General features: G+C 41.2%; 1 protein-coding gene across 4 annotated transcripts in view; it reads right to left on the bottom strand.

The window, feature by feature from the left end:
• Window positions 1-21241, bottom strand: part of GPBP1L1 (GC-rich promoter binding protein 1 like 1) — a 74756-nt gene that overhangs the window by 980 nt on the left and 52535 nt on the right. For 3 of the 4 annotated variants that reach the window (XM_006052546.3, XM_044945077.1, XM_006052547.3), the window contains exons 6-11: window positions 16015-16087; window positions 14725-14918; window positions 5457-5597; window positions 4855-5013; window positions 3793-3917; window positions 975-1077 (exon numbers count right to left, since the gene is read on the bottom strand). In XM_006052546.3, coding sequence (XP_006052608.1) covers window positions 975-1077; window positions 3793-3917; window positions 4855-5013; window positions 5457-5597; window positions 14725-14918; window positions 16015-16087 — 795 coding nt within the window. The remainder of the gene's footprint in view (window positions 1-974; window positions 1078-3792; window positions 3918-4854; window positions 5014-5456; window positions 5598-14724; window positions 14919-16014; window positions 16088-21241) is intronic. The other variant, XM_025288831.3, reaches the window with a different exon arrangement.

The raw sequence follows: 21241 nt of genomic DNA, 5'->3' as shown, positions 1-21241 counted from the left end.
CCAGGACCTGGCAAAGGCCAGAAAGCCAAAGTGTTAGTTGCTCAGTCGACTCTGCAACCCCATGGACTGTAGCCCACCTGGCTCCTCTGTCCATGGAATTTCCCAGGCAAGAATACTGGAGTGGGTTGCCGTTCCCTTCTCCAGGGGATCTTCCTGACCCAAGAATCAAAACCAGGTCTTCTGTATTCCAGGCGGATTCTTTATTCCTGAGCCATCAGGGAAGTTGGGAAAGGCCAGGCTTCAGCTTAATTTTAGCCAGAATGTTCTTTCTTCTAAGAAACTGAAGATTTCTTACAGCAGTGCCTTTTGAACTGTAATGTGCAAATGAATCATCTAAAGATTTCTTTAAAATGCAGACTGATTCGGTTATGTCTGAGGTAGGGTTCAAGATTTCTTATTTCCACAAGTTCTCAGGTGATGACGATGACAGGGGAACAGAATTCTGAGTACTGAAGTCTTTATGTCAGCCTGTACTTTTCCTTATAGGATTTAACATCACTGTTATTTATGCTTTAAATACATACCACCAGAACTTAGGTTCCATGAGGTTTGTAGGGACCTGGCAGTGTTTTATTCAGAGAAAGAATCTAGGCATCTATTGAAGAAATTCAGAGAGACTATTTGGTTTCTTGGCTCTGGCTGCGGTACCAGAGGGAATCCACAGGGCTGCAAGCAGAGCAGGGTTAGCCTGCTTCCCCAGGGACCAAGGGCTCAGCCCATAACCTCGGAACATAGCCTTGTGGTTCTGAGGAGGAGTTAGAGCTTCCAGGGTGAAATAACATATTGCTTTCTGTAATCTGCTAACTACTGACAGGGTTCTGTGTCCACCACTGGAGGTCCTTATGGCCTGGGATGCTCCTCTGTATTTCTACAATGGCGACTTATTGTTTTCTTTCTCAAGGTCCTTCTCACACCCTAAACTGGGACTTTTTCTCTTAGTCATTAACTGCTCTCCAGCAAAGTTTACCACATACCTGCTCTGTCTTCATGTGGAACTCTCTGAGCTCATCCTCTGTGAGGGGAAGACAATTCTCGTCATTTTCAGGATACTCCTGCCATCCCATTGCTTTCAGTAACCTAGTAGAAAAAGAAAATACAGCTTTAAGTGGGAGGGAAGCCCTTAACTTTCCATAGAAACTTTCCTGCCCAGGGACAATGGTATCCATTTAGAGAAGAAACATGGGTTTTTCTCTTTATACTCAGTAGGATAAGCTTTAATTATGACTACTTAGGTGCCTGGAATTAGATGGTGAATCTCCACAGTTGCTCTTTCCAATCTCAATAGATGCAGAAGAAGCCTTTGACAAAATTCAGCACCTATTTATGATTAAAACTCTTCAAAAAATGGGCATAGAAGGAACCTACCTCAACACAGTAAAGGCCATATATGATAAGCCTACAGCAAACATTCTCAGTGGTGAAAAACTGAAAGCATTCCCCCTAAAATCAGGAACAAGACAAGGGTATCCACTTTCACCACTATCATTCAACATAGTTTTGGAAGTCCTAGCTACAGCAATCAGAGAAGAAAAAGAAATAAAAGAAATTCAGATCGGAAAAGAAGTAATGCTTTCACTGTTAGCAGAAGACATGATACTGTACAAGACAGTGTCACAAAATCACTCAAGCTAATCAGTGAATTGAGCAACGCTGCAGGATACAAAGTCGATACACAGTTGCTCTTTCCAGAGCATACAAGTTATAGAGAACTCTTATGTAGAAGCAGCAGAATAAAGAAAAGAGTCAAACTGTCCCATAGGCAAAACCAAAGAAATCTGTCTCCCTTGAGCAAAATCAGCACATAGCCACATGTACCAAGGTTCCTATTTTTCTTGACTGCACAGCACAGCATGTGGGATCTTACTTCCCTGACCAGGAATGGAAGCCAAGCCCCTGCAGTGGAAGCATGGAGAATTAACTGCTGGACCACCAGGGAAGACGCTCTGAGTTCTCTTAATTTCATGGTATGTGAGCCCCATCACCTTGTGACTGCGTTCACCCCTTTTGAAGTTCCTCTGGATGGGAGCTCCTTTTCAGGAAGGTACCTGGCAGGTCCCATCTGCCATCCAGTTGGCCAGACACCTTGGCTGGCTCTGTGTTCAAGGCCCTCATTTAAAGAACAGGCCTCATACCTTCAGTTCAGTTCAGTTCAGTCGCTCAGTCGTGTCCGACTCTTTGCGACCCCACGAATAGCAGCACGCCAGGCCTCCCTGTCCATTACCAACTCCCAGAGTTCACTCAGACTCACGTCCATCGAGTCAGTGATGCCATCCAGCCATCTCATCCTCTGTCGTCCCCTTCTCCTCCTGCCCCCAATCCCTCCCAGCATCAGAGTCTTTTCCAATGAGTCAGCTCTTTGCATGAGGTGGCCAAAGTACTGGAGTTTCAGCTTTAGCATCATTCCTTCCAAAGAAATCCCAGGGCTGATCTCCTTCAGAATGGACTGGTTGGATCTCCTTGCAGTCCAAGGGACTCTCAAGAGTCTTCTCCAACACCACAGTTCAAAAGCATCAATTCTTCGGTGCTCAGCCTTCTTCACAGTCCAACTCTCACATCCATACATGACCAATGGAAAAACCATAGCCTTGACTAGACGAACCTTTGTTGGCAAAGTAATGTCTCTGCTTTTGAATATGCTATCTAGGTTGGTCATAACTTTCCTTCCAAGGAGTAAGCATCTTTTAATTTCATGGCTGCAGTCACCATCTGCAGTGATTTTGGAGCCTAAAAATATAAAGTCTGACACTGTTTCCACTGTTTCCCCATCTATTTGCCATGAAGTGATGGGACCAGATGCCATGATCTTCGTTTTCTGAATGTTGAGCTGTAAGCCAACTTTTTCACTCTCCACTTTCACCAAGAGGCCTTTGAGTTCCTCTTCACTTTCTGCCATAAGGGTGGTTTCATCTGCATATTTGAGGTTATTGATACTTCTCCCGGCAATCCTGATTCCAGCTTGTGCTTCTTCCAGTCCAGCGTTTCTCATGATGTACTCTGCATATAAGTTAAATAAGCAGGGTAATAATATACAGCCTTGACATACTCCTTTTATTTGGAACCAGTCTGTTGTTCCATGTCCAGTGGTAACTGTTGCTTCCTGACCTGCATACAAATTTCTCAAGAGGCGATCAGGTGGTCTGGTATTGCCATCTCTTTCAGAATTTTCCAGTTTATTGTGATCCACACAGTCAAAGGCTTTGGCATAGTCAAGAAAGCAGAAATAGATGTTTTTCTGGAACTCTCTTGCTTTTTCCATGATCCAGTGGATGTTGGCAATTTGATCTCTGGTTCCTCTGCCTTTTCTAAAACCAGCTTGAACATCAGGAAGTTCATGGTTCACATATTGCTGAAGCCTGGCTTGGAGAATTTTGAGCATTACTTTACTAGTGTGTGAGATGAGTGCAATTGTGCAGTGGTTTGAGCATTCTTTGGCATTGCCTTTCTTTGGGATTGGAATGAAAACTGACCTTGGGGCCTCATAAATCCCGAGAGAAGCCAAAGGGGCCACCATAACAGCTCTAGGAAACAGGTCTCACCCACTCCACCCTTCCAACCTAAGCCATAAATTGAGTCTGAAACTGAACTACAAAAAAACCCTGGAGAGAATCATGTGGAAAGCTGGGTGAATCTGTAAAGGAATACACCCAGGGGGCAACAGGCCAGCCTGTGGCACACAGAGAACAAGCTATGCTGCTGCGGGCACTTCTCTCTGTACTGGAGGTGGAGGTGTCTTAAGTATGTTCAGACTCCTTGTAGGTCATATGTAGCCTTGTATCTCTGATCCTCACCTACCTGTGCTCTGCCTCCAGAGAGTGCGAGAGGCCCTCCCCGTCCTCCTCCACAGGGAGCGCGAGGCCGTTCTGGTGGCAGCCGTCCTCCCCACTTTCCTTTGGTTCAGGTGTGCTGTTGTCCTCCGACTGGGGGACAGGAAGGGAAGGAAGGGCACGTTTAGTTTAATAATCTATTGGGGCAAGGTAAGCAATCTAAGAGATTAAGGAGATGCTTTCTACCTTGGCCCACAGGTTTTCCCCACTTAAAACTGAAAACTTGCTGATCTTGCTAAGATTTCCAAAGGATACCAATTGGCTACCATCTTACCTTCAGGTCAGGTCAGCTGTGGCAGAAGTTACTAGCTGCCTATGCAGTATCGATTTTCTATTCTTCCTTACCGATTTGGACTAAAGAACCAATGTGCTAAGCTTTTAAAAGTTCCCCTTCCTAAACTTCTTCGCAGCTAGGAGTGGCTATTGGACAGCTGCCCACTTAAAATGTGAGTGGGAACTGCAGGGGTGGCTTTTAAGAAAGGCTTTTAAAAAGGGCATCCCTCTTCCGGTTTTTGGCTCTGTCCTTTCCCTAACTAGAAAGTGGATGCGAACACAAGTACCCTAGTCCAAACTGACCAAAAGTTACAAGTTCCTGATACTACAGATGCTCCTCTTGGTAATACCTCTTGGACTAGGAACCTGTTGCAAGATACAAAAACAAAAACCCTCTTCTTTTATGGTTCTGTTTGTCAGATTTTCTTCCACTACAGTTAAATATAATCCTTAAAAAAAAAAAAAAAAGCTTCTATAGTTTACCAACTTCTTACAGCAATGACCAATTCAAGACTCAAGCAGTGCTGCCCTGATTAAGAGCACCAAGTCCCAAGGCCAGTATCTTTGAAATGAACCCTAATCTGAAATATGCTGAACAAAGAACTGAGCTCACTTTTATTACAAGCTGTTACTCCATAAACAAATCTCTGTACGTTTTTTTAAAAAAATGTACCGTATCTTTCTCTCTTAAAAACAGGAAGTACATATATAACGCAGAAAAACACTTATGTTGCCCCAGAAGAACCCACAGTCTTACATCTTCCAACTTCTCACACTCTCTGCTCTCTGAGAAGTCTCCATTCCGGTCATCCTTCAGAGTCTTCAGGAACTCGCTCTTCCTGTCAGTAGTTCGGCGGGTCAACTTGGTGAGACGAGAGGAGCTGATCTCAATTGGAGGAGTGGTGCTGGCAGGACTCTGGGCAAACACCACAAAATAGGTTGCTCCTGGCAGTAAACGTAAGTACTGGCATTCTCTAGGCCACTTCTTCATTGTACTGCTTTCCTGAATCTGGCAGTCTGTTTATTACAGTCTTTTACCAAAAATAAACTACGCTTTTCATTTAAACAGAGTTCAGTTCTGCAGTTTTTACAGTTAAAACCAGATGGTTTAAATAGCACCTCTCTGATTGTTCTCCAGAGGCAAGCATAATGCCAGTCTACCACAGGCCAAAGACCCCACCCAGCTACCACCTATCTCTGGATGCTAATGGGAATCACCAGTAAAGAAATGACTGAGCTAAGAATAGCTACGAAGGAAATAAAGTTAGAGCTATACATACCATACCACTTGTCTCAGTTTAAGTAAATGGGGAATGGCAACTTCAGAAAAAAAGGCTGCTTTCCTTTATCCTCACTCACCTCTTTGGGAGAGCTTAAAACTACACCACCAGCCAGTACTACTGGTTTGGTAACAGAGATTGGACTGGTAAAAGCAGACTCTCGGCTAGAGGAAAGGGGTCCTGATTTGTGTTCCATTCTGTTAGCTTTCCACGCACTGGCCTACACAGGAACAAAGAACAATCAGTCAGAACAGCACACAGACAGAAGCTCAGCTTGTAAGATCACAAAGCAAAGAGTGAGAAGTTACGTGGGAACAGTATGTGGAATGTTGTGTAGGAATATGAAAGCTCACCTGTCTCAACACATTTGGGAGGTACACAACCTTGAAGGGAAAAGGTAGATAGGAATCAGAAAAGCCATGGGATATTAACAGGTATAGAGAGCTCTCGTCCAATAAGCCTGGGAGATGCTAGGCTGAATGTAGTTCCACAACAGGTTTCTTTTACTGTGCTATTTCACAAAGCACTTTCATATATGTGAACTGAGAGGCAGATATAATCTACAGTATTTTCTAAACTCATTTGAGGAGAAGGCAATGGCAACCCACTCCAGTACTCTTGCCTGGGAAATCCCATGGACAGAGCAGCCTGGTAGGCTATAGTTCATGGCGTCGTGAAGAGTTGGACACGACTGAGCGACTTCACTTTTCACTTTCATTCACTGGAGAAGGAAATGGCAACCCACTCCAGTGTTCTTGCCTGAAGAATTCCAGGGACGGGGGATCCTGGTGGGCTGCGGTCTATGGGGTCGCACAGAGTCAGACACGACTGAAGCGACTTAGCAGCAGCAGCAGTCATAGGAAATCAGTCATAATGTAGTTAGAGAAAACCAAGTTATAAAGCAATATGCTATAACAGTGGTCCTCAGTCTTTTTGGCACTGGGGAACGGTTTCATGGAAGACAGTTTTCCTATGGGGAAGGTTTCTGGATGACTCAAGCGCAATATATTTATTGTGAACTTTATTTCCATTATTCTTACATCGCTCAGTTGGTAAAAAACCACCCTACAGAGGAGGAGAGCCAGGTTCAATTCCTGGGTTGGGAAGATCCCCTGGAGAAGGGCATAGCAAGCAATTCCAGCCAATTCCAGTATTCTTGCCTAGAGAACTCCATGGACAGAGGAGCCTGGTGGGCTACAGTCCATGGGGTCGCAGAGTTGGACACCACTGAGCAACTAACACCATCTCAGATCATCAGGCATAAAATCCCAGAAGTTGGGGGAAAAAAAAAAAAAAATAAACTCATCTGACCCCCCCGATTTTTTTTTTTTTTAATGGTGTGTTGTATGTTAACCTTTGATGTAACCCTGACAAACCTCAACCCTCACAAAGCACATCAGAAAAAATGTTGTTTTCTAGGAAATCTGATGGCAGGAGGCTAGTTACAGGACAGAGTGGGAAATATAAATGGCTGGACGATCCTGGTTTAGTCCAAAAGCTCTTCCCTTGCTCCGCCTTGTGGGGTCTGGGCCCATTCTGTCACTCTGGCCCTGGCCCCAACTCAAATGGCAACATAGTGTAGCTAGAATACTCCTTTTCCGGAGTCAAACAGCCCATCTGAGGCACATCACTGAAGTGAGGCTGAAAAAAGTAAAAAAAACCTGTTTTTCCAAAATGAAACAATTAGAACCAAAAGACCTCTAGGACAAAAGAAGGGTCTGAGTGAAAAGAGCTTCATTCTTGTTATTAAAGAAGATACTGTAGGCTTTAGGAAACGTAACAGAGTTATCTACCATATACCAGATACTTCTTGTAGTTTATTTAATCCTTAACCCAATCAGATATAATTATGATGTTGAATTTTTACTGAGAATTATACTGACATTTGTGTCAGTTGCTCAGTCATGTCCGACTCTTTGAGACCCCGTGGACTGTAGCCCACCAGACTTCTCTGTCCACGGGATTCTCCAGGCAAGAATACGGAAGTGGGTTGCCATTCCCTTATCCAGGTATCTTCCTGACCCAGGGATTGAACCTGGGTCTCCTACATTGAGGACGGATTCCCTGGAGCCACCAGGGAAGGCTGTACTGATATTAAGGAAGTTACATAATTTGTCCAAGGTTACTCAACTGGTATGTAATACTGCTTTCCACAGTGCCTCCAAAAACAACATGCAAGCCAATAAAAGAAAGAGGCAATGACCCAACTAGAATGGAGATTAATTCTTTTTCTTTCACTGAAGAAAATCTAAAGATGGCTGCTTATTCTGGCCAAATATCAAAGACACAGTTTCCCAGAGGTGTACAGGGTCACCAGATACCTTGTCTCTGTTAACATTGTACATTATCCACCCTTTAATCAATCAGTAAAATAAAGGAAGGGAAAAAAAACCATTAAAATGAACCACATATCAACCATTTTCTTTTTAAAGTATCCTCTCCTTCCCTCCAAACCAGTCTCAACTCTCCACCTCAAACGATCATGCCTTTTCCTACTGGACTGAAGTCAGAAGTCACTAGACCCAAACTCTCCTCAACCCCCTTCTTTGCATCTCAAGTTCTCTTAATGGCTCCACCCTCCCTTTCTATCATTCTACATGTTTGTTCTCATTCCTTTGTGAATTTATCAATTATTTCTCCTTTGTATCTTTAACCTCCTTTCTATTAAGTTGAAGCTAGAGGGAAAAAAAGATCTATTTTCCTTTCTACTACCATCCTTTTATTGCCAAACTTTTTTGCACAGATCAGTATCTGCTTTCACTTGCTCATTATTACTATTTAATTCCCTGTAACACACACGTCTATCCCCATTTTAATAAAACAGCTCTTTCAATGAGTAAGCAAAAATTTTGTCTTCATATTACATTCAAAAGCCAGCTTTAAAAAGTCTGTTTTTGTAGAAAATAAGAGATTGCACTTTACCCATCTTTTCTGAACTCTTTTCCCTTTTTTGTGATTCCCTGGTGGCTCAGATGGTAAAGAGTTTCCCCACAGTGCAGGAGATCCGGGTTTGATCCCTGGGTCGGGAAGATCCCCTGGAGAAGGAAATCGCTACCCACTCCAGTATTTCCTTTCTCAATTCCCTGATCCTTCATTCTCTTCTCACCTCATAATTCCTTTCAGTCTTTTCAGTGGGTGTAGGCATACTCAGTACTCGCCAACTGGAATCTGTTCCCAGGTGAACTTACTTAGAAACACTAGATATTTGTTAACTGTCTAATCATTTAAGTTGTTAAAAACACGTAGTTGATAATATGACCCCTAAACTCTCACCTGAGTTTTTATAAAGACCTCCATCACTTGGCTTTAGTCTTCAAGTCCCACCACTTCCTAACCACCTGCCATCCATACTTAACCACTTATCTTTTTCCAAACATGGCATGTTTTGCCCCTCCCCCTTTTTGGGGTAACACAGTTCCTCTGCCTTCAATGCCTCACCTACTCGCTCCCTAACAAACTCCTACTGTTTTAAAACTACGGTTTGTTGACTACTTCAGTCAGTTCAGTTCAGTTCAGTTGCTCAGTCGTGTCCGACTCTTTGCGACCCCATGAACCGCAGCACGCCAGGCCTCCCTGTCCATCACCAACTCCCGGAGTTCACTCAGACTCACATCCATCGAGCCAGTCATGCCATCCAGACATCTCATCCTCTGTCGTCCCCTTCTCCTCCTGCCCCCAATCCCTCCCAGCATCAGAGTCTTTTCTAATGAGTCAACTCTTCGCATGAGGTGGCCAAAGTACTGGAGTTTCAGCTTTAGCATCATTCCTTCCAAAGAAATCCCAGGGCTGATCTCCTTCAGAATGGACTGGTTGGATCTCCTTGCAGTCCAAGGGACTCTCAAGAGTCTTCTCCAACACCACAGTTCAAAAGCATCAATTCTTCGGTGCTCAGCTTTCCTCACAGTCCAACTCTCATATCCATACATGACCACTGGAAAAACCATAGCCTTGACTAGACAGACCTTTGTTGGCAAAGTAATGTCTCTGCTTTTCAATATGCTATCTAGGTTGGTCATAACTTTCCTTCCAAGGAGTAAGTGTCTTTTAGTTTCATGGCTGCAGTCACCAACTGCAGTGATTTTGGAGCCCCCAAAAACAAAGTCTGACACTGTTTCCAATGTTTCCCCATCTATTTCCCATGAAGTGATGGGACCAGATGCCATGATCTTCGTTTTCTGAATGTTGAGCTTTAAGCCAACTTTTTCACTCTCCACTTTCACTTTCATCAAGAGGCTTTTGAGTTCCTCTTCACTTTCTGCCATAAGGGTGGTGTCATCTGCATAACTGAGGTTATTGATATTTCTCCCGGCAATCTTGATTCCAGCTTGTGCTTCTTCCAGCCCAGTGTTTCTCATGATGTACTCTGCATAAAAGTTAAATAAGCAGGGTGACAATATGCAGCCTTGACGTACTCCTTTTCCTATTTGGAACCAGTCTGTTGTTCCATGCGCAGTTCTAACTGTTGCTTCCTGACCTGCATATAGGTTTCTCAAGAGGCAGGTCAGGTGGTCTTGTATTCCCATCTCTTTCAGAATTTTCCACAGTTTATTGTGATCCACACAGTCAAACCTGCTCATACTATATTCCAAGTACTTAGAATGGCATGAAGTCTGACTCCAAAACCAGAATTCTCATCTTCCTCTTTTTTATCCTGTATCAAGAAGGAAAGTATTCTGGGGCAGTGTAAACAGCCCTAGCTGAAGTCAGACAAATCTAGTTGAAGAATCCTGACTCCATAATTTTTTTTAGGATTTGAAATAGCTCAACTGGAATTCCATCACCTCCACTAGCTTTGTTCGTTGTGATGCTTCCTAAGGCCCACTTGACTTAGCATTCCAGGATGTCTGGCTCTAGGTCAGTGATCACACCATTGTGGTTATCTGGGTCATGAAGATCTTTTTTGTATAGTTCTTCTGTGTATTCTTGCCACCTCTTCTTAATATCTTCTGCTTCTGTTAGGTCCATACCATTTATGCCCTTTATCATGCCCATCTTTGCATGAAACGTTCCCTTGGTATCTCTAATTTTCTTGAAGAGATCCCTACTCTTTCCTATTCTATTGTTTTCCTCTATTTCTTTGCATTGATTGCCGAGGAAGGCTTTCTTATCTTTCCTTGCTCTTCTTTGGAACTCTGCATTCAACCTCACATTACATAATTTTCTACATCCTAGGATTAAAGTAATATTTTATGCAAAAGGCCTAGTGAATGTCCTGGAACATAGGAAGATGTCAACAAATGGTAGTTCTTCCTTTCTTTGTCACTTCAAAACCCAATTCAAATATGACCTCATCTGTAAAGACTCATGAGGACCCTCTCCAAGAAGGCAGTACAATTATTTTTCATATCTGTCTCTTCACTATATCTCAAAATAAACCCTTTGAGATTGTTTTTGTGCCTCTAGTGACATATAGCTTTTAAATACACAGATCCTTAATGTTTAATGACTGTTAGAGAGAAAATGAATGAATGGGTACATCCACATCTGCCTATTAGTCATCTCCTCTTCCCCTAGGAGCCTACATTCAAGAGTCCCAGAACCACTCACATCAACTTCTCCCTGAACACGCTGCGTTCTTTCTTCTCTAACTTCAGTGAAATGGTTCCACGGGTATCCCAGTTTCCGCGGGAAGAATGCTCAGTGTCCTGTTCTCTTCCTCTTATTTGCTCCCCACTGTGTGCCATCACCGCCCCTCTTCTCTGTTACTTGCATCACATCCCTGTTCGGGCTTTACTGCCTTTTGCAAAGGCAGTTAACAGCAGACTTTACACTGGTTTTCCTTTCTTCATCTTTTCTGAACTCAATTCTCCACAACAGGGCTAAACTGATCTTAAGCTCTGTGTTATGACTTTTCTCCTTGTCACGTCTTCACCCACAGAAGATTTGAGACCCCTGAGGCTATGACTTTGTCTCACTTATTTTTTTATTCTTCTTCTACAGTTTAACATAATGTTTGCAGATATTCCCAATGAAGAAACACTTATGAAAACTTTTTAAACTCTCAAAAACCCTTAAAAGACAGGCAGTACTACCTTCATTTTGTATGATGAAGTTGAGGTTCAGAACATTAGAAACTTGTTCAAGCTTGTATTATAAAGAAGAACTCAAGTGTCATCTGCCTACTTGAAAGTCCTGCTGTTAAATTTCCATGCTGGGTTCTTTCTTTATAGGAGTTGCTCTTTTGACTGAATTCACATTCTTTCCCTTCTGTATCAAAAGAAATTAATATTCTGCTGCTGCTGCTGCTAAGTCGTTTCAGTCGTGTTTGACTCTTGTGCGACCCCATAGACGGCAGCCCACCAGGCTCCCCCGTCCCTGGGATTCTCCAGGCAAGAACACTGGAGTGGGTTGCCATTTCCTTCTCCAATGCATGAAAGTGAAAAGTGAAAGTGAAGTCGCTCAGTTGTGTCCGACTCTTAGCGACCCCATGGACTACAGCCTACCAGGCTCTTCTGTCCATGGGATTTTCCAGGCAAGAGTACTGGAGTCGGGTGCCACTGCCTTCGTTGATTAATATTCTAAAACCCTTTTAAAAATAACAACACTTGTCAATCAGTTTTTTCTTCTTGGGTCATGTTCCTTTAATGACCTTTCAAGTAAATTTAAAGTTGTCCCCACAGGCTTCTTCCTACAGATTTTCTTCATCCTTTCACTTAACTTTTCTAGCACCTATATTGTTTCCTTTTACTGTCAAGTTTCAAACATGCCACTACCTTCATTTCCACCCACATAACTATAGAATCCTCTGAAATCTTGTTTTTCAGCCCTACACTACTATCCTAAAACCTCAACTCAAAGTCACCAAAAACTTTCTAACTGCTCAGGTCCAAACCCCCTCTTTTCCGTTATTGCCCTTGTCAGCAGCAACTGACAAATGCTGACAACCCTGGCTGCTATCTTAAACTCACCCTCTCAGATTTGTGGAAGCATACCATTTTTTCTATGTCTGAGTACAATTTCTTAATCCTATTAACTATGTTCTTATTTTCCTAATATTTATTAAATAATAAGTATTTTCTCAAGTCTTATTTTCCTATTCTTTACTCTTCTTCTATTCGCTTTCCCTTGGTGATCTTCTCTACCCTGACAAGCTTCATTATCACTAGGATAATGACCATCAGTTCTGATATTTTTCCAGTACTACCAGGCAGTTAGAATGGTTCATTCATTATCCCTCAAATGTGCCCACTGTTTTCTATTTTCAAAACATTTTATTTAACCACCTCTTCTAATCTGTAGTACTTTTCCAGACTTTTTCCTGACTACCTAAATCTTGACTATCTTCTAAAAATCCATTCAAATTACATTTTTTCAGTAAAATTTCCCTTGATGGTTGTAGCCTAAGGTGATCATGCTCCTCTGAATAATGTAAAGAGTGTTTTAATTTAGTTGTTCCAAATCTGTTTAAGATTTGTTTCTAGGATTTGTTATTTTATTTCATATACAATCATATGACCTTATACTCTTGTATCTTGTCATCCCAATTAAACTTTCAGCTCATGGGGGCTCAGGACCAATGATGTACTTCTTTGTGTTGGTCTTAAAACCTGTGTTTTGAGTCTCAGTCGTGTCCGACTTTGTGACGCCCCATGGACTGTATCCCACCAGGCTCCTCTGTCCATGTAATTTCCCAGGCAAGAATACTGGAGGGGATTGCCATTTCCTCCTCCAGGGGATCTTCCGGACCCAGGGATTGAACCCACGTCTCCTGAACTGGCAAGACAGATTCTTTACCACTGAGCCACCAGGGAAGCCTAAACAAGTGTTGGTGCATAGAGAAAAGTGAATTAATGCTCACTAGTATTTTTAATAACACAGTAAACTCTGTTTCCTTGCAGTGGCTACAATTTACTCAAGCAATTATTGTGTGCTTTTGTGAGAATGCTAGGGATACAAACATGAAAAAGACCTGAAACCCTTAAGGAGATTACACCAAGTGAAGAAACAGATGCAATAAATGTCAGGATTAGAGACAGAATGCTATTCAATCAGCTACAAGGCTTAATTAGATCTTTAGACATATGTACGGCAACCCACTCCAGTACTCTTGCCTGGAAAATCCCATGGACGGAGGAGCCTGGTAGGCTGCAGTCCACAGGGTCGCTAAGAGTCGGGCACAACTGAGCGATTTCACTTTCACTTTTCACTTTCATGCACTGGAGAAGGAAATGGCAACCCACTCCAGTATTCTTGCCTGGAGAATCCCAGGGACAGAGGAGCCTAGTGGGCTGCCATCTATGGGGTCGCACAGAGTTGGACACGACTGAAGCGACTTAGCAGTAGCAGCAGACATATGTGACAGAAAAGGATTCATAGAGAGGATGACATAAATGGGAAGGAAAATCTCCTAGGTAAGAGAAAGAAAGGGCAGCAACATATAAAAGATAGATTGGGCTTAGACTATATAGAATTATACATGCCAGTGCTAAGAAGTCTAGACATTGTATTATAACATCAGTGGTTGCTAAGCTATGACCCATGGGCCAAAACTGGCTTGAGGCCTATTTTTATATGACCCATAAGCTAATTTTTTTTTTTTTTTTTCATTTTTAAAGGGTTGGGAAAAAAAAGAAAAAGAGTATGTTACCAAAAGGTCATATGTCATTGTGTGACCAACAAAGCCTAAAGTATGAATTATCTGGCCCTTTACAGATAAATTTTAGCCTGCCAGGCTTCTCTGTCCATGGAATTCCCCAGCCAAAAATACTAGAGTGGGTTGCTATTCTCTTCTCCAGGGTATCTTCTCGACCAAGGCATCAAACCTGGGTCTCCTGCATAGCAGGCAGATTCTTTTACTGTATCCAACCCCTGCTATACTGATAGTACGGGATCACTAAAGGGACTTAATGGGAAAGGATGGGATATATTCAAACTGCTTTCGGATAACCATTCTGACAGTTCAGTGGAAGATAAATACAGAGAGATGAGGCAATAGAAGGGTACACTGAAATAATAAATGTGAAATGACAAAGACATAGGATATCATAGAGGAAAAAATTGACAGAGACTTTGTAACTGCTTGGCACAGGGGAATGAGTGAGGAGAAGGAATGAAGCAGCAGCCATGGTATTCAGCTCACTGATAGATAAATGTTGATATTATTAATGAAAACAGCGCATCAAGAGAAGCAGGTTTATAAGATGAAGCTAGAGTATGAGAGGCCTACTAAACATGTAGTTGACAGCAGTAGAGAGTTTGGAGACAGAATAAAATACTATACATATAAGTTAATGGTACCAAATGAATATCTGGTGAGTGACTCAACAGGAAAACACAAATTTACTAAATTCTTATTTATTCATCCCACCTTTGCTGTATAAGGTTCTGAAACTGATTCCAAATCATACCTTGGATGGAGGTGGTACAGGCTTAGGAACCAGGTTCTTATAGACACTTGGAACCATGGTTGACGATTTGTTTCCATTTGCATGGTGAGATCCTGGTGAGGTGAATGCAGCAGAGAAGGCAGCAGCAGGATCTTCTTTGGAAACTTTTTTGATGACTAGCATTTTGGAGGGTTGCTTGGCACTAGGTGGGTTTTCTGTGAAATACAACAGTGGAGAACAAAAGAATGTCAAACCTTTTGGTTAACACACAGCATAGTTCAAACGAAGGCCTCACTTTCAACAAAGAGCTAAGAGTTGTGACTAAGTGACAAACATTTCCTGGTGTGCACTTTATAGATATTCTCAAGAGTGACACTACGCAGGAACCATAAGAACAAAGGCAGTATGTCAAACACTTGATTCTAAATTCATACTCAACCAAAAAGCCCGAAGATGCCAGCAATCTTTCAGGCGTATAACATGCCTCATGTGTGGTGTGATCACTCAGACGTATACCAAACAAGAATATATCCAAGGGTAGCAACTCCTGTCAGCATAAGAATAGAGAGAGTAGAGAACACTGGAAAAAGGAGTCTGCTATGGGACCTTCTGATGAGGCGAACTGGAGCAAAGCTATTCATTAACAAGAGGGAAGTGGTATAGCAACTGCCCTTAATCCTGCAACTCAGAATCCAAACCCAGTATTTAGATACACTAAAGCCGTCCTAGTAAGCTGCCTGGCTACTGAATAACATAGGAACTAGGAGAGTACAATTTGTAAATGCCAAACATCCCAATGCCACAGGATCAGGTTTGGTTTGAAATACACTCATTTGTCTAATAACTTTTAAAGCTAGTTATTCCCAACATATACATATAAATGTGTGTATTTATAGGTTTTCCCCTACCTACAGAACAATCATCATTTATAATTGCCAAAAACAAGGATACCACCACCACAGTCAGCAAACAGAACCTGGCTGAACAAAATGTTCTATAGGATGTGGTGTTATTTAGCCTATCAAAGAATACTTTAGAATTCATTTGCTTAAAATCTGCTTTCAAATTCAGGGTTCTACAAGCTCTCAATTGTCTTTATTCTGACTCCACTGCCTTTACATCCCAGTGGTATTTTTGGGGCGGGGATGGGGTGGGGGCAGAGTAACAGTTAATAGGTGTTAGTTACCATGTGCAAATGGATGAGATGAGAAACCAGAGATAAACAAACAAACAAAAAAAGAGATAAATTTTTCTCCTCTCCCTGCTAAGATAAATTTAAAGTGTTGCCTTTAAAATGGCAAATCTACCTACCCCACACTCCAGAAGGGGTCCCAATAGGTCTGCATGGCTGATTCTGTTTGCCAGCTTCTGGATTCAAAGAAGGCTAGGAAAAAAGGGTATATTAATGATTGATACAGAAAGCTAATCATTTCAGCACTTTCTGCAAAGTAGCCTTCATCATGGAACCTATCAAATAACTATTTATCAGCAGCACTTATTTAACTCTATATTCAGAATTAACAAACAGATATGTTGAAATGCCAATCAACAGGTCTTACATTAATCTCAGGCTCTTGTGGCTTTCATTTCCTTTAATATAAGGAGTAAAAAATTAAAAAAAAAAAGAAAAACAACAACAACACTGTGCAAATTCTCATCTTCCTATAGGATATATATATGCCAACTAAGGAGAAAGCTGAATGAACAAGAAAGTATATCACTTTTTTCATATTTAAAGAGCACAATCTGGTCAGTGAAGTGTGTAATATCCACAGCATTTTTAATAAGACTGCTTTAGGGCAGAGGCACGTCATGTGCTAGGACTGTGCTGGGAATTTACAAAGGCCATTAAGAAGAATCCTTATCCCCACAAGGGACATGGTTTTCCTAAAAAGATAAACTTGCAGCCGAAAGTACAATAAAAGGTTATAGGTGCTATGATAAACGTTCACATTAGGGAAGGAGTACTAAGGAAGGAATAGTCAATTCTACTAGAAAGAGAAGTTCTATCAGAACAAGCTTCATTAGAGGAGTCCTTAATGATGAACTCCTAGGCTGGAAAATGGGTGATTCCAGAACAGAATGCTCAATGAACACCAAGACAGGAAAAACATGAAAAAGAATCAAATATTCAGAGATCTGCACACAATTCAACATCAGTGCTAGGGAATGAGAGGACCTTTCTTTGGGGAAAGAGATGTCTGGCAAAATAGGAAAGTGCCAGATTGTGGAGCAGTTTTAAGGGAGGTTGAATCTTATTCTTTAGGAATGGGGATCCGTCTCTCAGGAAGAGTTAACGTGATCCGATCATTAGTTTATAAGTCTGGTAGCAGCTTGAAGGATGTATTTCATGGCTTTTAAATATCAACTAGGAGACTATTAGGAGACCAATTTCATAGTCGAGAAAACTATGAAGGTGACATGAGCAGAGGAAGAGATGACAGGAAGGATCAAGAAGTGTTAAGAGCAACAGACTCAATAATGAACTGTACAGGCAGTTTGAGGATGACACTGATGTCCAAACCTCAACTTTGCAATCTGGTACAGAGCAGGAAAATGGCCTTTGAGCACAAATGACCATGAGACATTAAACAAACAAATGAGACAGATGCTCAGACTTGACTACAGAGTCTCTGAATCAAAATCTTCAGGAGTGGGGCCCCAGCAGGTATGTTATTTTCAACCTGTCAAGAGGAGACAGACTAGCATAAAACAAGCACAGATACAATCTGAACTATTAACTCAGTATACCAATGGACAGATCTGTGACAGAAAAAGGACAGGTAAATACACTCCTCTGAATGGAACAGTATGGGCAGAAGGAATCTACATAGAAAAAGGCTGTATATTCTTATTTGTTTTAAATAGGCCTGTATTCTTCATATTCTATCTAGGGGTCTTGGAAACACTGACCTATTTAGTTGGTTTCTTTGATCCCTTTACACTAATTTTTTAAAATAGTAAAATATAATAGACCCAGAAGACTGCATAAAACAAATGGGCAAAAAGTTCTTGTAATCACCACTCAGTTTAATAGAACATCACCAGCCAAACTAGAAACATTTTATAAGCTTTGTTAATTAGAAAACAAAACCAAAAAACACTTCTTCCCTTTCTAAATAGTTTTGTCTCCAAAAAAATCTCTTAATCTCTAAGTTACCTGAAAAATATCTTATATCTCTGCTTTTCCTATAAATTGGTAGTTGGTTCTAGAGGCTATAGGATCCCCTAGCCCATTTTTATTTTGGCAACTACTTGCTGGTTTTGTTTTCTCCTTAGGAGATACCTAATGTCTGGCTGTGCTTCTGTTTCTGTGGTGTTGGCAGACACTGATGCTCATAACCTGAAACTACTAACTCGCTACAAGCTGCAATACAATGATCTAATTTTATCACCCTTTCTTTATAAGCTAGTATATACTCTTCCACTATTCAGTGGTAGAATTCATATGGAAAAGATAGAATACATGCTTGTTTCTAGGGTGGGGTATCTTTGTGAACTCACAGCTTTGATCATATTTAATCTTATTTAAGGGCTTCCCTGGTGGCTCAGTGGTAAAGAATCTGCCTGCCAATGTAGGAGATGTGGGTTTGATCGCTGGGTCTGGAAGATCCCCTGGAGAAGGAAATGGCAACCCACTCCAGTACCCTTGCCTGGGAAATCCCATGGACAGGGAAGTCTGGCAGGCTGCATACAGTACACGGGGTTGCAAAAAGAGCTGGATATGACTTAGTGACTAAACAACAATGTAAATCAAACACTTGAAATTATTACCCTTAATTGATGCATGAAACATCCCATGTTTGGCCAGTGGGAACCTCTTCAATTTGGTTTCCAAATCCTTTTGATACAAGCCTAGCCATCTTTATTTCTTTACTATGTAGTATAACAAAACATTCCAAGCTTATCTTATAAATATCCTGTCCAGAAATGGCATTTCAAGACCACAATCTGGGCATTAGGGACATTGTTATGGTACTGGTCATTGTGTTTAGTACTTTTTAGTGGACAGAGCCTGGAAATGCACAAACATGTGCATATACACACATTTTGAAAGATGAAATACCTCACGGCTTAGTGATATTTCCAATTCAAATTGAGGGCCTTGAGCTTTTTACTAAACATCTTCTATTTCTATCTGTATTTCCTTTCTTATACCTCTGATTTTCAAGGATACAAAATATCAACAATATGATTAATAAAAATGATCTTACACAATGTTTGTGACCTTTATAAATGAAGATAAGTGTGACACAGTATAAAATGCTTGGCTCACATTTTCTTTGCTTGAGTATCCAGTTAATTCACTGGCTTGGGTTATAAAGCTTTGTTGTCAAAGTGTATCTGATTTTTTCTTTTTTCTAAGTCACTTGTTCTTTGTGTCTTGATATACAAAGGATGACTGGTCTGGCTGTCCTTTCAATTTGTAGTTTCAAGTCTTACTGTATTTCATAAAATTATTCTTGAATTACACTTTTTAGCACTTACATTTTTCATTGTTATTCTTTTGAAGGGAGAGTTTTTGGATTTTTTTGGGTCAAATTACCGCATCTCTTTTTCAATTCTAAATTTCAATCTGTTTCAGTTTCATTTAAAGTTTCCTTTAATTCTTGGAAAACACTACTGTTTATTGTCTTGTGCTCCTTGTTTAGTCTTCATTTTTCTGAGCTTTTATTGTTTCTTTCCCAAGTTCTAGCACTGTGAATTTTTCTGGTTATGTTTTTCTTGTACCATTTATTCAAATTGTAAAATAGCAGGTTATGGTTCCTATCTGTATTGTGCACATCTTGCAGGTGTACTTTGCATGGTCTATAGAAATGATATTCTGCTCCTTACTATCTTGATCCTTTCATGTTGTTCCATTTTTATGTGATCAATTTTTGTGAACATGGATCAAGATAGCTTTCTAATATCACTCTTTATAGCTCTCTCTTCTGTTGTTTCCATGGAGTGCTCAAAAGGACTATGGCATACTTTCTTTGATATCCTAGCTCACCACCCCCCTCCCCATGCCTTTTATATAAACTTCTTCTTCCCTTTGTCTCTATTGTCTGTCTCTGCAGCTCAGTCTGGATTCTATTTCCAACAGTTTTGTTCTCAGTGAGGGGCTTTGTTTTGGAAGGGAGCACTGGCTAGTTATGATTAAAAGGGATAGAACTCTGTGCTGGTTATCATTTTATTGCCTCTTGGTTCCAGTCATCCTTTCTGCTTGCTCTATGTAAATTTATCTGGGCACATAAAAAAAACTCCCTTTGTTAATTTGCTGGCATGGTAATTTTGTCAGTAGACAGCAAGGAGAGACTTTTGCTTCTTGTTCCTGTGTGCTTACTCAGCAGACTCCTGCAGCACCCTGCTCCTGCTGTAAGCCGGGTTCTAAAGTACAAGTGAGTGTTGACTTGAGTGGTTTTACAGCATTGACAGCTCCCATGAACAGCTTTATGAGGTACTCTAAAGGGCATATTTCCAGTATGTTCCCTAAAGCAGCACCTTACCAACTGCTCTGCCATTCAGTGAACCACAGCTAAGCCCTTCCAACAAGGTCTCGATCTCAATCTTGGGAGTGGTGATGGGGCAAGAGAGCACTCTTGGGCACTCTGTCTTAGCCTTAGGGTTAGTGGCAGTTCCTTGTATCTGCTAATTTGCTACCTTAGAATTCTATATATTTAAAAATATATTTATTTGGCTGCATCAGGTCTTAGTTGCGGCATGCAGGGTCTTCACTGCGTCATGCCAGAATCTTTTGTTACCTGCCATGCATGGACTTTAGTTGCAGAGTGTGGCTGTCTAGTTGTGGCACACAGGCTTAGTTGCTCCACAGCATGCAGGATCTTAGTTCCTCAATCAGGGATCGAATTTGCATCTCCTGCACTGCACAGCAGACTCCTGACCACTGGACCACTAGGGAAATCCCAGAACTCTGAATTCTTTATATTATTTAGAGTTCTCTTTACTTCTTGCTAGCCAATCACTCATTACCATATCTTTTTACAGTTCTTTGTTAACTTTCCTTGTTCAAATTACTCAAAGATTTCTCTCTCCTAATCGATCCACTTAGACGCTTCAAACCTTATCCCAGAATACCTCTGTATTTACTAGTTTTGGGGATATGGAAAACCACCCCTAATTTCTAGCTGCTGTTGTCAAATGTTCTCTAAGCTTTCCAGAACAATTCCTGGCTCTTATGAAAATCTGGGGTTGCTCGATGCCCTATTGTTTCCTTCAGTTTCTCCTGCATAAATGCTAATACCTAATTATCATTCAAGTTTTATAGCTTTCAGCAATTTGCCCCTATGCTGCAATACCTCACTTTATTTTATTGTAGGTGATGTCCATGTAGTTTCTGGCTCTTCAATCCTGTAATTTCAGACTTAGAAGTAATACAAAGAATTCCTATACATCATGCATTTAGTGTCTCATGTCTCCTGCTTGCCTGGCAGACTTTTTACTATTGACACACCTGGGAAGGCTGTTCTAGAGTGTCATATAGATGGAATCATGCAGTATGTATTCTATTGTGTAAAGTTTCACTGAGATTCGT

This window comes from Bubalus bubalis, chromosome 6 (genome assembly GCF_019923935.1).
Source record: "Bubalus bubalis isolate 160015118507 breed Murrah chromosome 6, NDDB_SH_1, whole genome shotgun sequence".
NCBI classification, from domain to species: domain Eukaryota; kingdom Metazoa; phylum Chordata; class Mammalia; order Artiodactyla; family Bovidae; genus Bubalus; species Bubalus bubalis.
Note: the sequence above shows the minus strand (reverse complement) of the source record. Positions and strands in the feature narration are given on the sequence as shown.